This window comes from Thunnus thynnus, chromosome 1, assembly GCF_963924715.1.
Source record: "Thunnus thynnus chromosome 1, fThuThy2.1, whole genome shotgun sequence".
Lineage (NCBI taxonomy): Eukaryota > Metazoa > Chordata > Actinopteri > Scombriformes > Scombridae > Thunnus > Thunnus thynnus.
In genome coordinates, this window is record NC_089517.1 from 22,104,165 (window position 1) to 22,121,214 (window position 17,050).

Here is a 17,050-nt window from a genome sequence, read left to right on the forward strand (position 1 = left end):
GAAACCAAAAACATTTTTGAATGGTCATTTTTTGGGTCAAATTTAACCCAGAATACCCATCTACATACAAAAATGTGTATCAGCTCCACATAAATAAATAAAAGTTGAAATATTTCCATTTCTGTGTATTATGGGTCACTTTGGGAAAAGTCATAATATTATCAGGCTAAAAGAAGGCAGTGTTCAGGGTGTTTTGACTGCTCTCAAATGTAAAAACAGGCCAGATTTGACCCGAACACTATGTAAGGGTTAATATAACATCACTACATTCATGCAACAGTTTTGCACATCTATTACAAATCAGTGGACATCTGTTTTACTTAAAGTGCAAATGAAGGATTTGCTGACCAGCAGCCCCTCCCCAGACGCCGGCTGGTGGTCTATACTTACACACCTGTCAAAGGTCATGCCCAACATACTAATTAAACACACGGCAGCAGAACAGAGAACATGATAACCATGATGTGTGTGTGTGTGTGTGTGTGTGTGTGTGTGTGTGTGTGTGTGTGTGTGTCACATTTAACAGCTTCTACAGTGTCTTGTGGCTGATCTCATTTCATGGGCTAATTTATATCTTACCAAGCAGGGAAAACAGAGAACAGCATTGTCCACCCTTTTTCACACTTCACAAGATAAACATTCATACATGCAAAATAATGTTTACACTATAGCAGGCAGTATAATACCCAAAAGTCATATGTCATTCTAGCCTTGATCAAAGGCTTTAATTTGTCTTGGATATGTCTCTTAATTCTGAAAATTACACATGAATTCATAACTGGTACTGTCTCTGTTCTGCAGCGTTGTATTTTTGGGGCATTGAGGAAAACAACTGTCCAACATGAAAAACTGAAAAAGAATACAATAAGATAACATTTCTCTACATGTACTGTACTGTACGTGTGTGTGTGTGTGTGTGTGTGTTTGTGTGTGTGTGTGTGTGTGTGTGTGTGTGTGTGTTTATCTTTATACAGCCCTCTCCATCAGGCACACACAGTGCTAAAGCAAACCAGATGGGCACTCTCTCCTGACAGCCCAAACCCCAGCGATGACAGACCCTCTCAAGCATATAGTATGACACTAGAGGACAAAGCACCTGTTCCCCACAGGCCTGTCGCACCTCCCCTTACCCACAGAGACACACAAACATACACTGACACTTTCACAGCCATGAGGTCATTGCCTCACTCAGGCCAAAACTATCTGTGCCACCTGCAACCCTCCTAGTCTAAAACGATCACCCGAAACCCTGCCTGCCCCGACAGTCCCTCTCATCCCACCCGCCCGTCCCATGATGCCTCAGCTTTGGCGGGCAGAAAAGCTGGTCCCATAATTACACTCTATATTGGGAGCATCCCCTCACATATGTAGATCATAGTTTCTAGATCATAAGACTAACAGCGACACTGTTGCTCCAACTTCGTCCTCTCAGAGAGAGAATTAGGTGGACAGTTCCAGACAGCTGGTGTGAGTGCGCAACATATTGAGGTTGCAGTGTGAATGGCATCCACAGATGTTCTTCACGTGTCCTGCATGGCTGGACAGTCAGTGTCTGTTAGTATGAGAGAGCTGTTCACAGGGCCAACTGGCTGTCTAAACACTCCTCAGCTCTTCATTAACACATCACAATCCTCTTTTGCCCCTCACCGGTCCCCCATATAGCCCCACAGCCTCCACTTTCCATTGTCTGTGATTGATCATCTGGAAAAAGCAGGATTCTGCTATCAGCTTTCTAACAGCAGGGAAGGGATTTTATGTCTGTTGTTGAGAAAAGAGTGGAAAGAAACAAAACTTTGGAGACAGAAAAAAGCAAGAAAAAGGCAAGAAAGTGATTATGACAGAATGATTTCTCTTCAGAGGAGGTGTGGAGTTGCGCTGTTCTCTGAGCCAACCCACCTGGACCACCTATGCAAGTATCTTCACTTGTCAAAATCACTTATCACAACATTAACATGCGGTACTTTGTCATGAATATAAATAGAAACCATTACTTCACAATTGTTGTAATGTGCAAAGTATTTAGTCCCAAACACACATCACTGCCAAATTAGCCAAGAATTGGAGCCAGAATGTCTTCGGTCTCTGAGTGTGGGGGGCTGGTGGGAGTTAACTGCCCCCCTCAACTCCCTTTAGGGGAGATCAGTGCATTGTCTCATGGCATCAACAGGGATTAATGATCATTAATTATCAGAGTATTATATCTCATTAATCACACATATACATGTAAATGCTTAAATATGTTAATGTTTTAACTACATAATTATACTTAACATATAACAATAATAATAATAACAACAATAATAATCACCATCATCATCATCGTCATCAAAATCAGTAATTGAATGTTTAACCAATTGATAAAGCTATCCTGCACGTACAATTTTTGGCAATGCTTGGACTTTGTTAATAGTCGCACTTCATGACAGCTGTTGCAGAAATTACAGGTTTGAGGGGTGAAACTTTTCATCATAGATAATGAAATTGTGATTTCTCATCTTATTTTTGCTTATCTGCTTTCAGGTTTGGGAGAGACAAATTAAATTATTTAATGAATTGCCTGGCTATACACCCTGGGACACTGAGCAAATCATTTCAAATGAACAGATAAGAGCAATTCAATGAGTCATGTTTCTTGTTGTAGTTGAGTCTCTATCTTGTCTATCTTATGTCCTAAGTCATCCTTCAGACCAAATCATATCTAGGAACACACTGAATAAACAAAGTAACAGATTTACACTGTAATGGTCTAATTTTCTTATTACCATTACACTAAGCTATCAAGTTTAATATGACAATAATATAATATCGAGATCTGCGTTCTACATACAGAAGTTTTAACTACATAGTTACTACAATAAGATTAAATCCCAATTTTATAGACTTTTTGAGGGACTAGAAACAGAAATAGCTAATGTCTTCGGAGGAAATGAGGTCTATACATTAAATAAAAGTAAAGGAGATATACTTTGTATGGTAAGTATTTATTTCTGTGTTTGTGTTATGATGTTGTATTAATCGCAACATAAGATCTAGACTTGTTTTGAACTAATTTGCTTGAAAATACTCTTTAAGATTCTCAACATTGCTCATACCCAAACAAACTGTTCAGCACCGGGTGAGACATACTCAGTCATGCTTACTCAAATAAACACACTCACACACGCACACACATGAACACAGCAAACACAAGGCTGTCCTCGCTCTTCAGATAGCCACAGTTTTCCTCTTGTGTTTACAGAAGTGAGTTTTGATGAAAATGTTTGTCTCATCATTGTTCGTCCAAGCTGTGTAGACCCCACCCCCACTAAATAACTGTTCAGACTACAGCCACACACACACACACAGACAATTTGACTGTTTGAGATCAACTCTTCTGCAAAAAAGTAGAGTCCAGTACTCCACCACACAGTCAGCAGCTTCAAGGAAACTAATGCATTTAATAAAACACAGTGAAAATGCCAAAAGGACAGAAAACACTTTGTTGCGATTATTTCCTTGCCTTATTACTTTATCACAGCACTTCCGATATGCAATAGGTCAAAATCATCCCTTTCCATGTGTGACTCAAAGGTCATACCAGGGCAAACACAGTGTGCAGCACTGTGGGAAGGCAGGGGGCATTAAAAGATGATTTGAGCAAGGCTTATGAATCCATTGAGATAAATTTAAAAACAGGAAAAAAAGAAAAGTCAGAGAAATCTTAAGGTAGTGTGTCTAGTTGTGTCATGTTATTTAAGGCAGTTTGCTTTGCTCTTACCTTTCGTCTAGCCTGTGGCGAGGCTGATTCTGGTTCTTTCCTCTCCCCGTCTGAGGCTCCATGTCCCAGCCTATCCCTGTCCTGCTGCATGCTCTGTCCCACCTGTACCATGGCCTTACATTCCATACATGAGCCAATTACCAGCCTCTTCCCATCATCCACCAAGAGTGTGCGTGTGCTGCGTGGTGCATACAGGAACACAGGTAGCCTGGCCACAGTGACAGTGCACAGCCTACCTTGCCTGCGCAGCTCCTGCCTGCAGAAGAAGCACACAAAAGCCTCGCAGCTGTACTGGCGGGCCCAAGGGGATCTGGGCGGCTGTGGGTTGGCGCTGGAAGAGCTAGAGGTAGAAGGGGTGGAGGGACCCAGGCCCTTGCTCTCATGCTGGGCCCATTGAGCATGCAAGTCATGGTAGCAGAGGGCACAGGCTGACACTAGGCCTGTGGCGTCAACTGGCTTGGCACGGGGAGCGGGAGGGTGGACGGTGAGAAAGGGGAAGAAGGGCTCCCTCTCCCCACAACGCCCGGGCGGATTGACATGCAGCTGGTACTCTCCTCCTGCACAAAGCTCAGCTCCACACAGGTAGCACACTGACATGGAGCTGCCAGGCTGCGAGGACACACCCGTCTGGGAATGGGATGGTCCGGACCCCTTTACCTCCATGGCAGCATGGTACCTGACCAAGAAGGAGCTGACAGAGGTGATGAGGTCTTCACTGAGGCTGAGTCGATATGCACCCCAGATATCCTCCAGGATAAAATGACACTGAGGGCAGCAGTGCACACGGCCGTTCCTCACCCCCTGGGCATTGGGTGGGCAAGGCAACATGTTGATGAAGGGAAAATACATCACGCCACGGGATTTGCCAACACCAGCCTGTGCATACGCTACTCTTATATCCCCTCCACACTCCTGACCACAGAGGAAACAGGCCTCGTGGGAAGCTTTGGTTTCAGGTAGACACTCCATTGGCTCTGGGGGTTTCCCCTCCTGGGGAGTTAGCTGGGGAGGATGGAGAGCACTGGTGGCCTGGTTGAGGGGTACTACATACAGTCGTTGGAGGACAGGCACATCCGCCAGCTGGAAGCTCTGCCACTGCTGCATGAGGGAAGTGTGACAGCTGCCACACACCAGGGTCGTACCTGCTGGACTGATAGGCACTGCTCCGCGGGGAGGAGAGTGAAGCCACAGGAAGGGAAAGAAGGGCTCACCCTGTGCTCTCTCCTGCTTCTGAACACTGACTTTAAAACACCCATCATGTCTGAGCCCGGTGCCACAGATAAAGCAAACACACCCCTCTGGACTGGAGTCTGCAGTGTGGTACGGCTGGGCACTCTTTCTTGCTGAAAGGTCTCTAGCAGATCTAAGATGAGCTGTTGGGCCTGTTTTGCTGTCATATATGTCCCTGTCATCATCACTTGTAATGTTAATCTCATCTTCATCAGAGTTGTCAGAGTTATTTTCCCTGGGAACAGCTATGTTACATTTAGTAGTGACAGCAGTGGTGCCAACAGATGACAGCGCAGCGTTGGAGTGACCCTCGCCTCTTCCACGGTACAGCAGCGATGGATGTCTGGACGAAGCACAGCTGTTGTCGGCAGCACGCTGGATCTGACACGGCTCCGCATGTCTGACATTCCCCTCCTCCAGCCATCTCCTGTTGCGCATAATGACCCCGTTGTCTTGCACAGGTGTGTCAGAGAGAGGACTGTCATAGCATCGCTGAGGGAATCTCTCTTGGGACTTTGCCAGAGATTCTGATGATTGACAGACATTATTCATAATTTTAGCACCCCGTCTTGCAGGCAGCACACTCTCCGCTTTTGGCGATCCCTGCGCCCCATAAACTCCCACCGGGTAGCGGACTGCCCGCTGTGAATCCGGGCTGTTTTTAACACTGATGACATTGTTTTTCCTGCTACTGTCTCTCGGCGATTTGCCAGATGCTCTCAGGCACTTGTCCTTGCCCACACCGGCTCTGTCGACTAAATCCATCTCCTGGTCTGATATGTTCTCGTTCTCGGAAAAAGATGAGAAATCAGACTCTGCGCCCCCGTCGTAGTTCTGGCTGCTGACACTGATTCTCCTCTCTAAATCATAAGAGATATTCCACTCCTGTGGGACCCGCCGTGAGTCGCACTGATAGGGTCGTTTCAACCAGTACATGCGCTTCTCAATGGGCGTCCTGCTCCGCTCGAAGGAGTTCCACTGCTCCGTCAGAAAGCAGTGGCACACGGCGCACACCAGCGCATGTCCATCCGGGCTCACTTCACACGCACCCGGGGCTGGCTCCTGATTTTGTAGAAACGGGAAAAAGGGAAACCTCTCTTTTTGGTATGTCACTTGTAACCTTATTTCCTTTCCTGGTGTAACTCCGCTTCCACATATAAAACAGTGAACCAGTCCCCCTAATCCATTCCGATCAGTCCTGGAAGTGTTACCGGGCAATGGGCTGTCCTCGCCGGGCATAGCTGCAGCCATGAGTCGGTGTTTCCGAGATAAGGGTGCCAGTTCCTTGTCACGGGGGGAGTTCATTGTTTTTAAACACCCAACACTAGGCTACATGGCATAACGTCAACAGTTAGGTCATGCTCGTGGTCCTCACTTATCTCCAGGTCAGGAAATCATGCAATCAATTTTAGTCCAAGTTACTCACTGGATGATAAGATAGGCGATGGTCCATTGAAACGATAGCGTGCAGCGAAGGCAGCAAACCGTTAACTGTTATATTTCAAGGACCGGGAGAAATTCACTCAAAACATCCACAAAATAGCACTGAAGTCCTTGCTATTTGAAGTCTACAGTCCGCATGTTTGCACTGGAAATCCGTAAGTAATATATGACAGAAGAACTTGGGATCACGGGTCGCCTCTCCAGCGAACTTTCCTGCCTGCGCTCTGCAAAGTTTGGCTGCTAACTCGCTCACACTGTACACAGCGCCATCCCCAATTCATGGGACCCGCTTCGACACCCCAAAGGCAACCTCCACCCCCTGCCAGCCCCCAGTAATAATTTTGCAGAGATTATGAGTACACACTTCTGCAGTAGCTGCCCATGCGTCAGCGTACTGATCAGGCACAGGATACGACAGTTTAACATCCACAGGGGCGTATATTTAATAGATTTACAGCGTGTAGCCATCATCCTTAGAAAAAACCTCGGAATTCCTTTATATTAATCTATAATAGAGCATGTTGGAGCGACTGTCTGTTAGTGACAAGATATACTTTATGTCAATATATTATAAATTTGAATATGGTGATTTTTAAACGATTTCCAGTACATTCCTGGCATTTTTTTGCTTGATTTGTACTCAGTGTAAAGTATGAATTATGCTGACATAGTGCCAGAATTTACAGAGTTACACACTGAAAGCATTTTTTGCTTGCTTTTGTTGTTGTTTGTTGTTTGTCAGAATAATAATGGATAGATTGTATTATAAATCATCAAAGAGAGGCATTGAGCACAAGATTTCTGAGCAACTTGAGATGAAGTTGATAACATGTCATTAACTCATATTCATGCCTCCAGCAATTAATTTTGATTCATATTCATAATTACTGTATCTAATTTATTAGGCGCTAAATAACTGTAATGAGTATTAAACCCTTGCCACACACCTAAATCCTCACTGATTAAGCCATTTGCTTTTTGAACTGTGTAATCAGTGATGTTAGTTTAAATACACATACAGTATGTGGAAGGTCGTCGCCCCCTCCTCCCCCCCTTGTGGTTAGATGGTTGCCTGGCAAAAACTGTGCCATAAGACAAAGGATCATTCCAAGCGAATCTTTGAAAAAGTTTATTGAAATGCACCAATCAGGGAATGGATACCAGAGAATTTACAAGGAACTGAAATTGCTGCTGAGAGATGTAAGGGATTCATTTTAAAAAATCCAAAGAATATGGCCCAGCTGTACATCTGCCTAAAGCAAGCTGTCCTGAGTGCCTGTGAGAAAAAGGCACAAGGAAGCCACTGCTGACATCTCTGAAGGAGTATCTGTGTTCCATGGTTGAAATGGGAGGCACTTTGCATACAACAGTTGACCTGGTGTTTCACAAGTTGCAGCCTGACAGTATAGCAGAAAAGAGAAAGTACAAGTAATCTGACTGAACAAACCAAACCCTAATCCACCTGGATTGGGGTTAGGAGGATGGTTCTGTAGTCTAATAAGAACACAGCTGAGCTTCTTTCCATCTTACAAAATTAAATGCAAACAATCCAAACACTGCACATCAGCAGAAACAATTATTCCCCAACTTTAGGCAGGGTGGTGGCAGCATCATGCTTTGGGGATGTTTCTCTGCAGCATGCGGTGAAAGGCTTTTGTAGGTATAGCACAATGAATGCAGTAAAATTCTCAGAAATCTTGACAGAAATCTTTGCAGTTTGCATGTGACTTGGGAGATTTATTTTTGAGCTAGACAATGACCCCAAACATACAGCCAAAACTATACAGGAATGATTTTAAAACAACTATGTCAGTCCAGAATTTGTGGCAAGACCAAAAAATTGCTGTTCACTCACAGTCCCCATGCAACATGACAGCACTTAAACAGCTTTAAAAGGAAGGGAGGGAATTTGCAGAGTCCAGAACCAGAAGCTGATACAGACATATCTATCCATCTATCTATCTATCTATCTGAATTACTGTTACTGTAGATATTTTATTGTGTATACTTTACAGCAACAGGTCATTAAGAAAGATGACAGTGATGGAGTAAAAACAAAGTAAAGCTGCAGGCCTGTACTGAGAACACATGGATATCCTCCATGACCCAGACACAAACACACACATATACAATATACAATACGAAGCATGCTGCTACAGCGGTATCTTAGACAAAGACGAGACCACAAGTTCAGTAATCAAACCTCAAACACTCACGTCATCTAACAATAACACACATAAACAGTTATGTCTGTCCGTTCCACTGTGCGCTGCCCCTGGCCCCGTCCACCGTCTAGTGACTCACTGAAGTCAGGCACCACCTCTCTCTACCTCTGCACCCTCCACATTGTCCCCCTCCCATTCATCCATTATCCTCTTCATCATCACTGTTTTCCCCCAAAGACAAATTAAGCTTCCTCCTCAGCTCACCAACCTGGAAATCCAGGAAGGTTTTTAATGGCACTGCTGAGCCTCTGGGTACCTCAGTGCCCACCCAAGATCTGTTTTTTTTTTCTCTTCAGCATGGCAACCAAGCAAGTTTAAAGAAAAAAGAGCATTCCTGAGTGATGCTGACCTGTTTCTACTGACAATTCCCACAGAGAAAGAGAGAGAGAGAGTGGGAGGGAGGTGAACAGGAATTCAAGCAGATAGAGCAGAGACAGTATAGCCTTACAATAGGGTATATCAATGTAGATGTCCTGTTATTCCATTCATGAATTCACAAATCATGATGCAAACTCCAATTACTCTGCCCTCACTTTAAGAACACATAGTGAAACACTAGTGAAGTGTTGCCAGCATAGATTTACAACACTGCCTTGTAGTGTCAGATCTTGGTACTGCATCATCTGGGAAATCCCCCTATGCGGCCAGTCGATGCTCATGCAGGCAGATCACAGATGAGCAGAGGAAAGAAGTAAAAAACAAAAAAAGCAGAGAGTATGAGAAAGATAATGCATGAAGAAATGCATCCCATCATCTTTCTTTTTTTTTTTCTTAAGGTCCCTCCTTTTTTTCTTTTTTTATGTGTTTGTGAATGCACAATCTGGGGCAAGGACCCCCTGCCCCAAGGGGTTCATAGATAAATCTGAGAGGTCACAAGATGGTCAAAGAGATAAAAAAAGAAAATACAGATTGCTGTCACACAACTGTGTTGATTCCCTCTGACTTTCTCTAGTTTTTGTGTTTTTCTTGTGAAATAGTGTATACTTTTACCTCTACAGGCTTCTAAATATTCAACTACATGACAAGGGAAAATTTTATATATTTGGTGGGACTCTTCACAACCCATATCCATACTTAAGCAATATGGAGGCACATTAAGGGTTATATGCCATAAAGTTTGGGAACCACTGCCCCACTGTATGCCTTTACTGTACATTATACTTGTATGTCTGTGTCCTTATGTGCTTATCATCTAGTATCAGTACATTAGAGTAGTCCCTGCCTACCTGGTGACGCAGGTCATGCAGGTATTTTGATGTGTATGAAACACTAGAGGCACTAGAAGCAACATTTACACATGTACAGTACACACACAATGCAACACACACATATTTCATACACTCTATGTATCAAAAACTGTAGCTGATGATGTGAGTGGAGAGATCCTAACATCATCTCTGTAACTGTGTTCAGACTTTCCCATACTGAGCGACTGAAAGCAGCTTTTACGTGAATCCAGATATCTTGCTCATCGTGCACTGTATGGAAATTACTCTGCTCTAACCCTCCAGGCAGAGGAGAGTGGAAAGGGAGATGGGATGAGGGGGGACGAGGAGGGATGTGTGTTGAGGGGGTGGGGTGGAGAGTGATTTGAATAAAATCCTCTTGTTGAGTAGTGTAGGGCCTCCAGGAGTTTTGTTAGAGGGAGGTGATGACAGGGGCAGGAGGAGGGCACAGACACTGCACAGCACAGTGTGTTTTTATGTGCATGCCTGTGTGTGTGTGTGTGTCTTGGAAGTGGATGTAATAGCACCTGCCTAATCCAGGTCATGTGACAATCGTCCAGGGGCCTCGTGATTTTTGATGTTTATGAGATATGCAAGTCATGTGTACAGCTCTCAAACACACAAAAGCCACATGATTGCACACACACACACACACACACACACATACACACATACTGTATATGTGTATAAAATGCTCAAAGGTTTTACCCATGTTTGCTCCTGATAGGACTGAGACAGATGCAGCAGGTCATAAATATACTTGATCCCACTGTAGATGATAAACTACCACTGGACTCTCCGTAGTTAAAAATCTGTATGTGTACATTATATGTATGTCTGCTTTCATGCATTACTTATGGCATCCAGCATGTGTCTGTGCTGTGTTTTTAGGGCCATTATGGGAGGCATTATTTTATAGTTACACCACAATACTTAATATTCCACCAGAGAAACCTCCTGGGAACTGGACATGTCAGTGAGAGGGAAAGAGGGAAAATATAGGTATACTTACAGGAATAACTTTTGTCATGTAGAGTTACAAGCAGTTCCAGGGTTTGTTGGATTTAAGTATGTGAGGCATAGCATGGAAGATTATCACACAATTCAGAGATACAAATTTTGCAATCTTCCAGTATTGCAAACAAATACTGCAACATTTTAAAAGATTGAGGATATAAATAGTATTTGTCAAACTTTAAAATTATACAAAAAATCATGCTAAAGCTGTACAAGTATTTAAAAAACATGACATCAAATTCAAGCTTTAGCAGACAGTGTATCAAGTTTAATGAGTCCATGAAGATGTGGCAACATATCAAAAAGATTTTCCAAGCTTAGTATTTACAGAACCTGAATTTGTTTGATAAGTTCCAGTGTTTGAGAACTAAAGCTCCTATTTCCTCTCAAATTGGTTTAAAACAATTACTCAGATTCTTTCACAAAGACAGGTAGAGTAGTACCACAGATAAATGTGCAACTCTGTGCCTTTCCAGTGGCCCCCTAGTGAGCAAAGCACCGCTTCATTATATCTCTGTAGCTCACTTTGCCCACCTGTTAAACAGAGTAGCTCCCAATTACTGTCCTTCCATTTTTCATAAATTTGATACTGCTTGACCTGCTCATTCTGTCACAGCTTATATTCTTCCACATAAAAATGTTCAAGTACAAAAACACAGATGTTTGCTCTTATTTTGCCTGATTAGACCTCTCCCCAAGGACTCTTTTACTTTAGACACACAGCTCCTTCCTCCTTCCTTCCTTCCTTTTTTGTTTACCCCTTACCCCTTTCTTCCTCTTTTTCTTCATACCTCTCTTTCTTCACTGCTCTTCTATTGTGTCTTTTGGGTCTTCTTGGAGGAAAGATGTGTAATATTTCAACTTAGTTTTATCAATATTTCAATTCAATTCAATTCAATTCAATTCAATTTAAGTCTTGGATATAGGTAGATAGCGCTGTAGTAATTGTTCATGGGTATGGTTTGCCAAGTAGAACATGACTGTGCATGACTGACTTTGAAATATTTTTCAGTAAAGCTGGTAAGTGAGTATACTTTGTACTGTATTTGCGGACTGCTTTAGTTTTTTTTATGATAGCTGTACTTACTTTTACTCCAATAGAAATGGACTGGGAGCAGGAGGTCATGATGTTCAGGAAATTGTTATTGACTATAATGAGAATTAAATAAAAGACTCATCAAAGTTTTTCAGTCCTCTAACACATGGTCTACACATGATGAGCAGTCTCAGCCGCACTTGCTGCTGAGTTTGACACAGAGTCAGTGGTGAGAGCTCAACTCAACACCAATATGCCATTGTATAATTCATAAACAAGAACTGTTAAATTCAGTGGTGAAGAAAAGCCACCATGTGCCTATTTTGATATAAGACTGTTACAATATCTCAATTTTTGTTTGTTGCTTCTTGGTCAGCTTCTGGTTACACCTGTGCCTTTTCTTGTTATGATATGTCAAAATGTTTGTCATAAAAAAAAATATTCAGACAATTCACCTCTCGTGATCATTTCTTTTTGTGGTTTGGACTACAAGAAAACAAAGAAGATATTTCTCTTAAGGTTGGGAAAAGGAAGCAAGTATCAAGCAAATGAATTGGAACCATCTAAATTGTGCAATTAAAAACTTAAATATGTACAGTATATATATTTTTCAAAAGAGATAAGAAAGAGGAAGACACAGAGATTCTCAGACAGACAGGGCATGGATGTTGTGAGAGAAAAGGCACTGATAAGTCCTTATTGTGTCTACTAAGGTTTAGAGGTCTATTGTGTTTATTAAGGTTTAGAAGCGGCTGATACCTTTTGATGCCAGAAATAACAGCTATGCTTTGCTGCCAACCTCAGCTCTGTATCCTGCCAGGCAGGAACTGAGGGTGTACATGCCATTGCAGGGAGGTGACAGAGGAAGTAAACCAAGCCAAAGTGTCAGCAGTTCAGTTCCTGGATGGACAAACTATCGCCATGGCTGAGAAACAGGTTACAAATAGTACACTTTGTTAAATAAAGAAATACAAAACAATTCTGCAGCTTTTCAACGTTCCAAGCTATATCAAGGCTGAATTCTCCAAATTTTGACACACAGTGACTGTAACATCTCAATATCCAGTAAAGAACTATTTGCTTCATTATCTAGTGTTACCAGCAACAGTAAAGCATGTTACAGAGAGAGGGAGAGAGAAAATAGAAAATTTAACCTCTGGGGAGAAGCCTGGACTTTCTCCTTGTTGTTTATTTATTCATTTATTTCTGCAGGATCTCTTCCCTCTTTCCAAGGTCAGAGGTGCAACTAAGGAATGTGTTTCCTCTGAATAAGGAAAAACTAACACGTCCAGCTCATACAGTGTAGACTGGGCCACAGTTCATTCTGTGTTCTGGGCAGTATTCCCCTGCTTAGTTAAACAATTTAAAGTTATTCTACAAGTTGGGTAAACTGTGACTTCCACTCATTAGGCATAAACATAAATCACATGCATTTTCCAGAAAAGCAGTCATTTATACTTTCATGCTCCTTATTTGACCCGATCTTCAGTGATCTCAAGCTAAGTTTTGCTGAGTGTACTCCCCACTACACAGTTGTCAGTGCACCCGAAGGAGAAGATTGTAGCTCTTACTGATCAAATACAGTCCTTTGCCATGAGCATATGACGTGTAGGTCAGGGAGCTTCTACTTTCCCTTGTAGCTAACCCCGTCACAGCTGTGGTTGACCTCTCCCCTCTTTCCCATAGAGGCATAGCCTGGCTGGAGCCTGTGTGTATGTGTGTGTATGTGTGTGTCCTCAGTGACACAAGGTTGACCCAATCCACTTTCACCTGTACTTGTCAGTCATGATGAGGCCCCTCCCAGGCCTGAGGCTCCAGAGGCCCTCCCATCAGAGACCTTGAACAGTCTTGACATACTTCTGATGAACATTCCTCTCTTCTCAGGTCACTGAGACCCACAGAAGGAAGACTCCACCAGGGGGAAGAAGACAACGAAGAAGAGAACATTTTAGGAGAGGAAAGGAAGCAATGAGGATAGCATAAGAGACCAGAAGAGAGAGAGAGTAGCCTTGATGGTGTTTCCCTGGCGGGTCATCAGACATCTACATGGAACCCGAGAACCTGGAACACCTGTTCTAGTAGCAGATGTTAGCGAACTATCTCTCTCTGGCGTCCTACTCTTGGATGTATAGTATGTTATAACAGCTTTTGGATTTGGATAACTTTTTAGTTGACCTTGTATAACCTAGAAACTGTAGTGATTTGAATTTTGTGCAGAGCTATGATATGGCAAGCATTCAAATTTACAAATACACACACACACACACACACACACACACACACACACACACTCAGGCAGGCTTTGTAGTAGCAGGAGCCCTTCAATCTCCAGCCCCTCCCTACCCGGCTCTCTGACACATCACTGTCTTTCGCCTCAGCAGCAGCAGCAGCAGCAGCACTAATAACCAAAAAGTAATGACGAGGATGAAAACACAGGACATCAGGGGCGAGAGGAAAAGGCCAGTTGAATCCGGGGATGGTGCTGCTCGTAAAGAGACGCCTGGAATAATGGGAAAGGAATGTGGTGTAACGACTCCCCTGGGACCGGCCCAGCCGAAGGCCCTCTGGCTCGGGAACAACAAACGGGAACGCTTGAGGAGCGCAGGGTGCACACATAAGGGCTTTAACAGCACCCCCCCCCTCCCCTCCACACACATGCACACACACACACACACACACACACAGATACACATAGATCCACACAAATGAAACACACACACTCACCCCCACCCCCCCTTCCTGTGCCGACCTACTGGAGTCGGCTGTTGTTGTTGGCTGCCTGCCGCCTTCGGAAGAAGCGCGCCCTCAGCCTCTCCCTCCTCTCCCTCTCTTCACTCCCTCCTTCCCTCTCTCTCACTGCAAGCGAGCTGCCAGGGAAATGCTGATGACATGACATCTTCGGAGAGGTCCCTGGAAAAAGTGATTACCGCCCACCCTCATCCCTATCAAATAATCCTATGCCTTGTCTACAACCCCTCCTTCCAGTCCATTCAGCACTCAATATCCACCACACCTCCCTCTCTCTGTCTCTCCATCTCCCTCTATCACCCCACTGTCTGTGTATGTGCGTGTGGCTGTGCATGTGTTCACGCGTGGGCGTGCGCGCCTGTATTTCTCTTGGTATTAGCAGCTAGATCACTTGTCCTTTGCCCTCGAGAAAAGCCTTTATTCTCAAACCCCTGGCAAACACATTTACACACATGCAGTGACAGCTGTCAAGAGCCAGCATTTTCTTCTCAGGTTCTGCCCTTTAACCCATGTAATCACATGTGTATGTGTTCTGTGGTGTGTGTGTGTGTGTGTGTGTGTGTGTGTAGCATATGTGTGCTCTGTGTGTGAGTGGAGTGTTCTAGCCAGGTAGGAAAGCCCCTTGTCTCTTGTTCATTTTGCTCTAGTGAACAGAGGTGATGTCTGATACATGAGGTGCCCGACATGCACACAACTCGGATAAGGAGCCTTTAATTCCCTGCATGAACATGTGGAGACACACACACACACACACACAGAATCTACTCTCATAGCTTGTCTGGATTCCCGGGGTGTGTTGGTCACGCGAGGAGCAGTGTGAGTGCTGAGTGTGAGCCAGTAGTCAGAAGAGGAGGAAAAGTTCAGAAGGGAGGAAGGCTGGAAGCAGGCTGGGTCGGAGCCATCTTTACATTCAGCCCCTTGACTCACAGTGTGTTCCCTGTTGGCAGATCCATTAAACCACGATGAACTCTTAAATTCCAGAGGATGTCTTGAAGGACAGTGGAGAAACAATTGTGCTGCATGCTTATAAATAAAAGGAAGTACATTTTTTATTGTGAAACTGTTTATAACTCTCATAATTATAATCAAGCCAAAGTGTCATTCTTTTGTGTGGTTATTGTCACAATACTTTCTTTCAGTGTGCAATTCACAGAGATTAAGTCACACAAGTTTGATTTTCTTTAACCATTTTTTGTCTGTCTTGCCATTAGGATTACTACTGCTTGTCCGAGTGATCTACATCTATTATTGCCACACTATCCTTTGTTGCGGTAGCTGCCAAGTCCACCAGTTAAATTTAAGAGCGCAAAACATGAAATTTATTTGTTTGATAATGCATGTAACTGCTTTAAAATGTGCACTCAGTCACTTTCCCCCGATCCCACCAGTTGTTTTTTTGTTGACAATTGCGGAAATCAAGAGACCAGTAGTATGCATCTCCAGAGAGCAAATCTTTTCCTCTCACATCCTCCTTTCTATCTCTCTCTTCTCCTGCTCTCCTCCATGACAACCACTTTCACAATCCCCCTTCCCAAGCCATGCCGGGCCAAGGGCCAGGGTCTGCTTGAGAGCAGAAGAGGCTTTCTCTCAGCACAATTCCTTCATATTGAAACTGCAGTCCTCTTTTCTTAAGGACACTCTTTGCAGTCTTACTGTATGCATTAGAAAGCTTATCAAAGGTTAACTGAAGCAGTCGAGAAGCATAAAAATGAATCAATCAAGCATCTGTGTGCTTTTGATATATTTTTATAATTTCCATAAGACTTCCCCACTAAATCCAACTAACCATGTCACTCATTTTTCATCCAACAGCTCTCTTCTCTCTGATATACAGTATAATTTGTAATTAGAGACAGCCATGATAGTTTAGTTTTGATGTTAAGACAAGCTGACACTCTTTTACACTACTAGATGTGTCTCATATTGCAAAACACCGTGCAGTCTTCTGGACTGTGCCTGTGTTGTTAAAAGAAGAGATTATTAACGTCTTCACCAAACCTCAGTATATGAATCTAAATGGTCCTTGATGGATGAAGTCTGCTATGTTGTATTTGCTCCAGAGTCGGTGTTGTAATACTATTAGTGGTACTTAGTCATTAGGACTCTTGCTGTGTGCGTCACATCCAGAAATTTACTGTTTCTGTGGTATGAATCAGATGTGTGATTGTGCATCTATTTCTGTACGCACAAGTGTGTGTGTGTGTGTGTGTGTGTGTGTGTGTGTGTGTGTGTGTGTGTGTGCGTGCATGTGTGTGAGACATTGCTCATCCCCAGATGTGCCGAGCAGGTGGCCACATTACTTTCCTTTGAGCTAAACTGCAGACAGGGGAAGCCACTCACAACAGCTCTCACACAAATTCTAATATAT

General features: G+C 43.5%; 1 protein-coding gene across 1 annotated transcript in view; it reads right to left on the minus strand.

The window, feature by feature from the left end:
* gse1b (Gse1 coiled-coil protein b) overlaps positions 1-6,663 on the minus strand; it is a 171,671-nt gene extending 165,008 nt beyond the window's left edge. The window contains exon 1 of the mRNA XM_067590956.1: positions 3,758-6,663. Coding sequence (XP_067447057.1) covers positions 3,758-6,292 — 2,535 coding nt within the window. The 5' untranslated portion in view covers positions 6,293-6,663. The remainder of the gene's footprint in view (positions 1-3,757) is intronic.
* Positions 6,664-17,050: the final 10,387 nt, after the last annotated feature.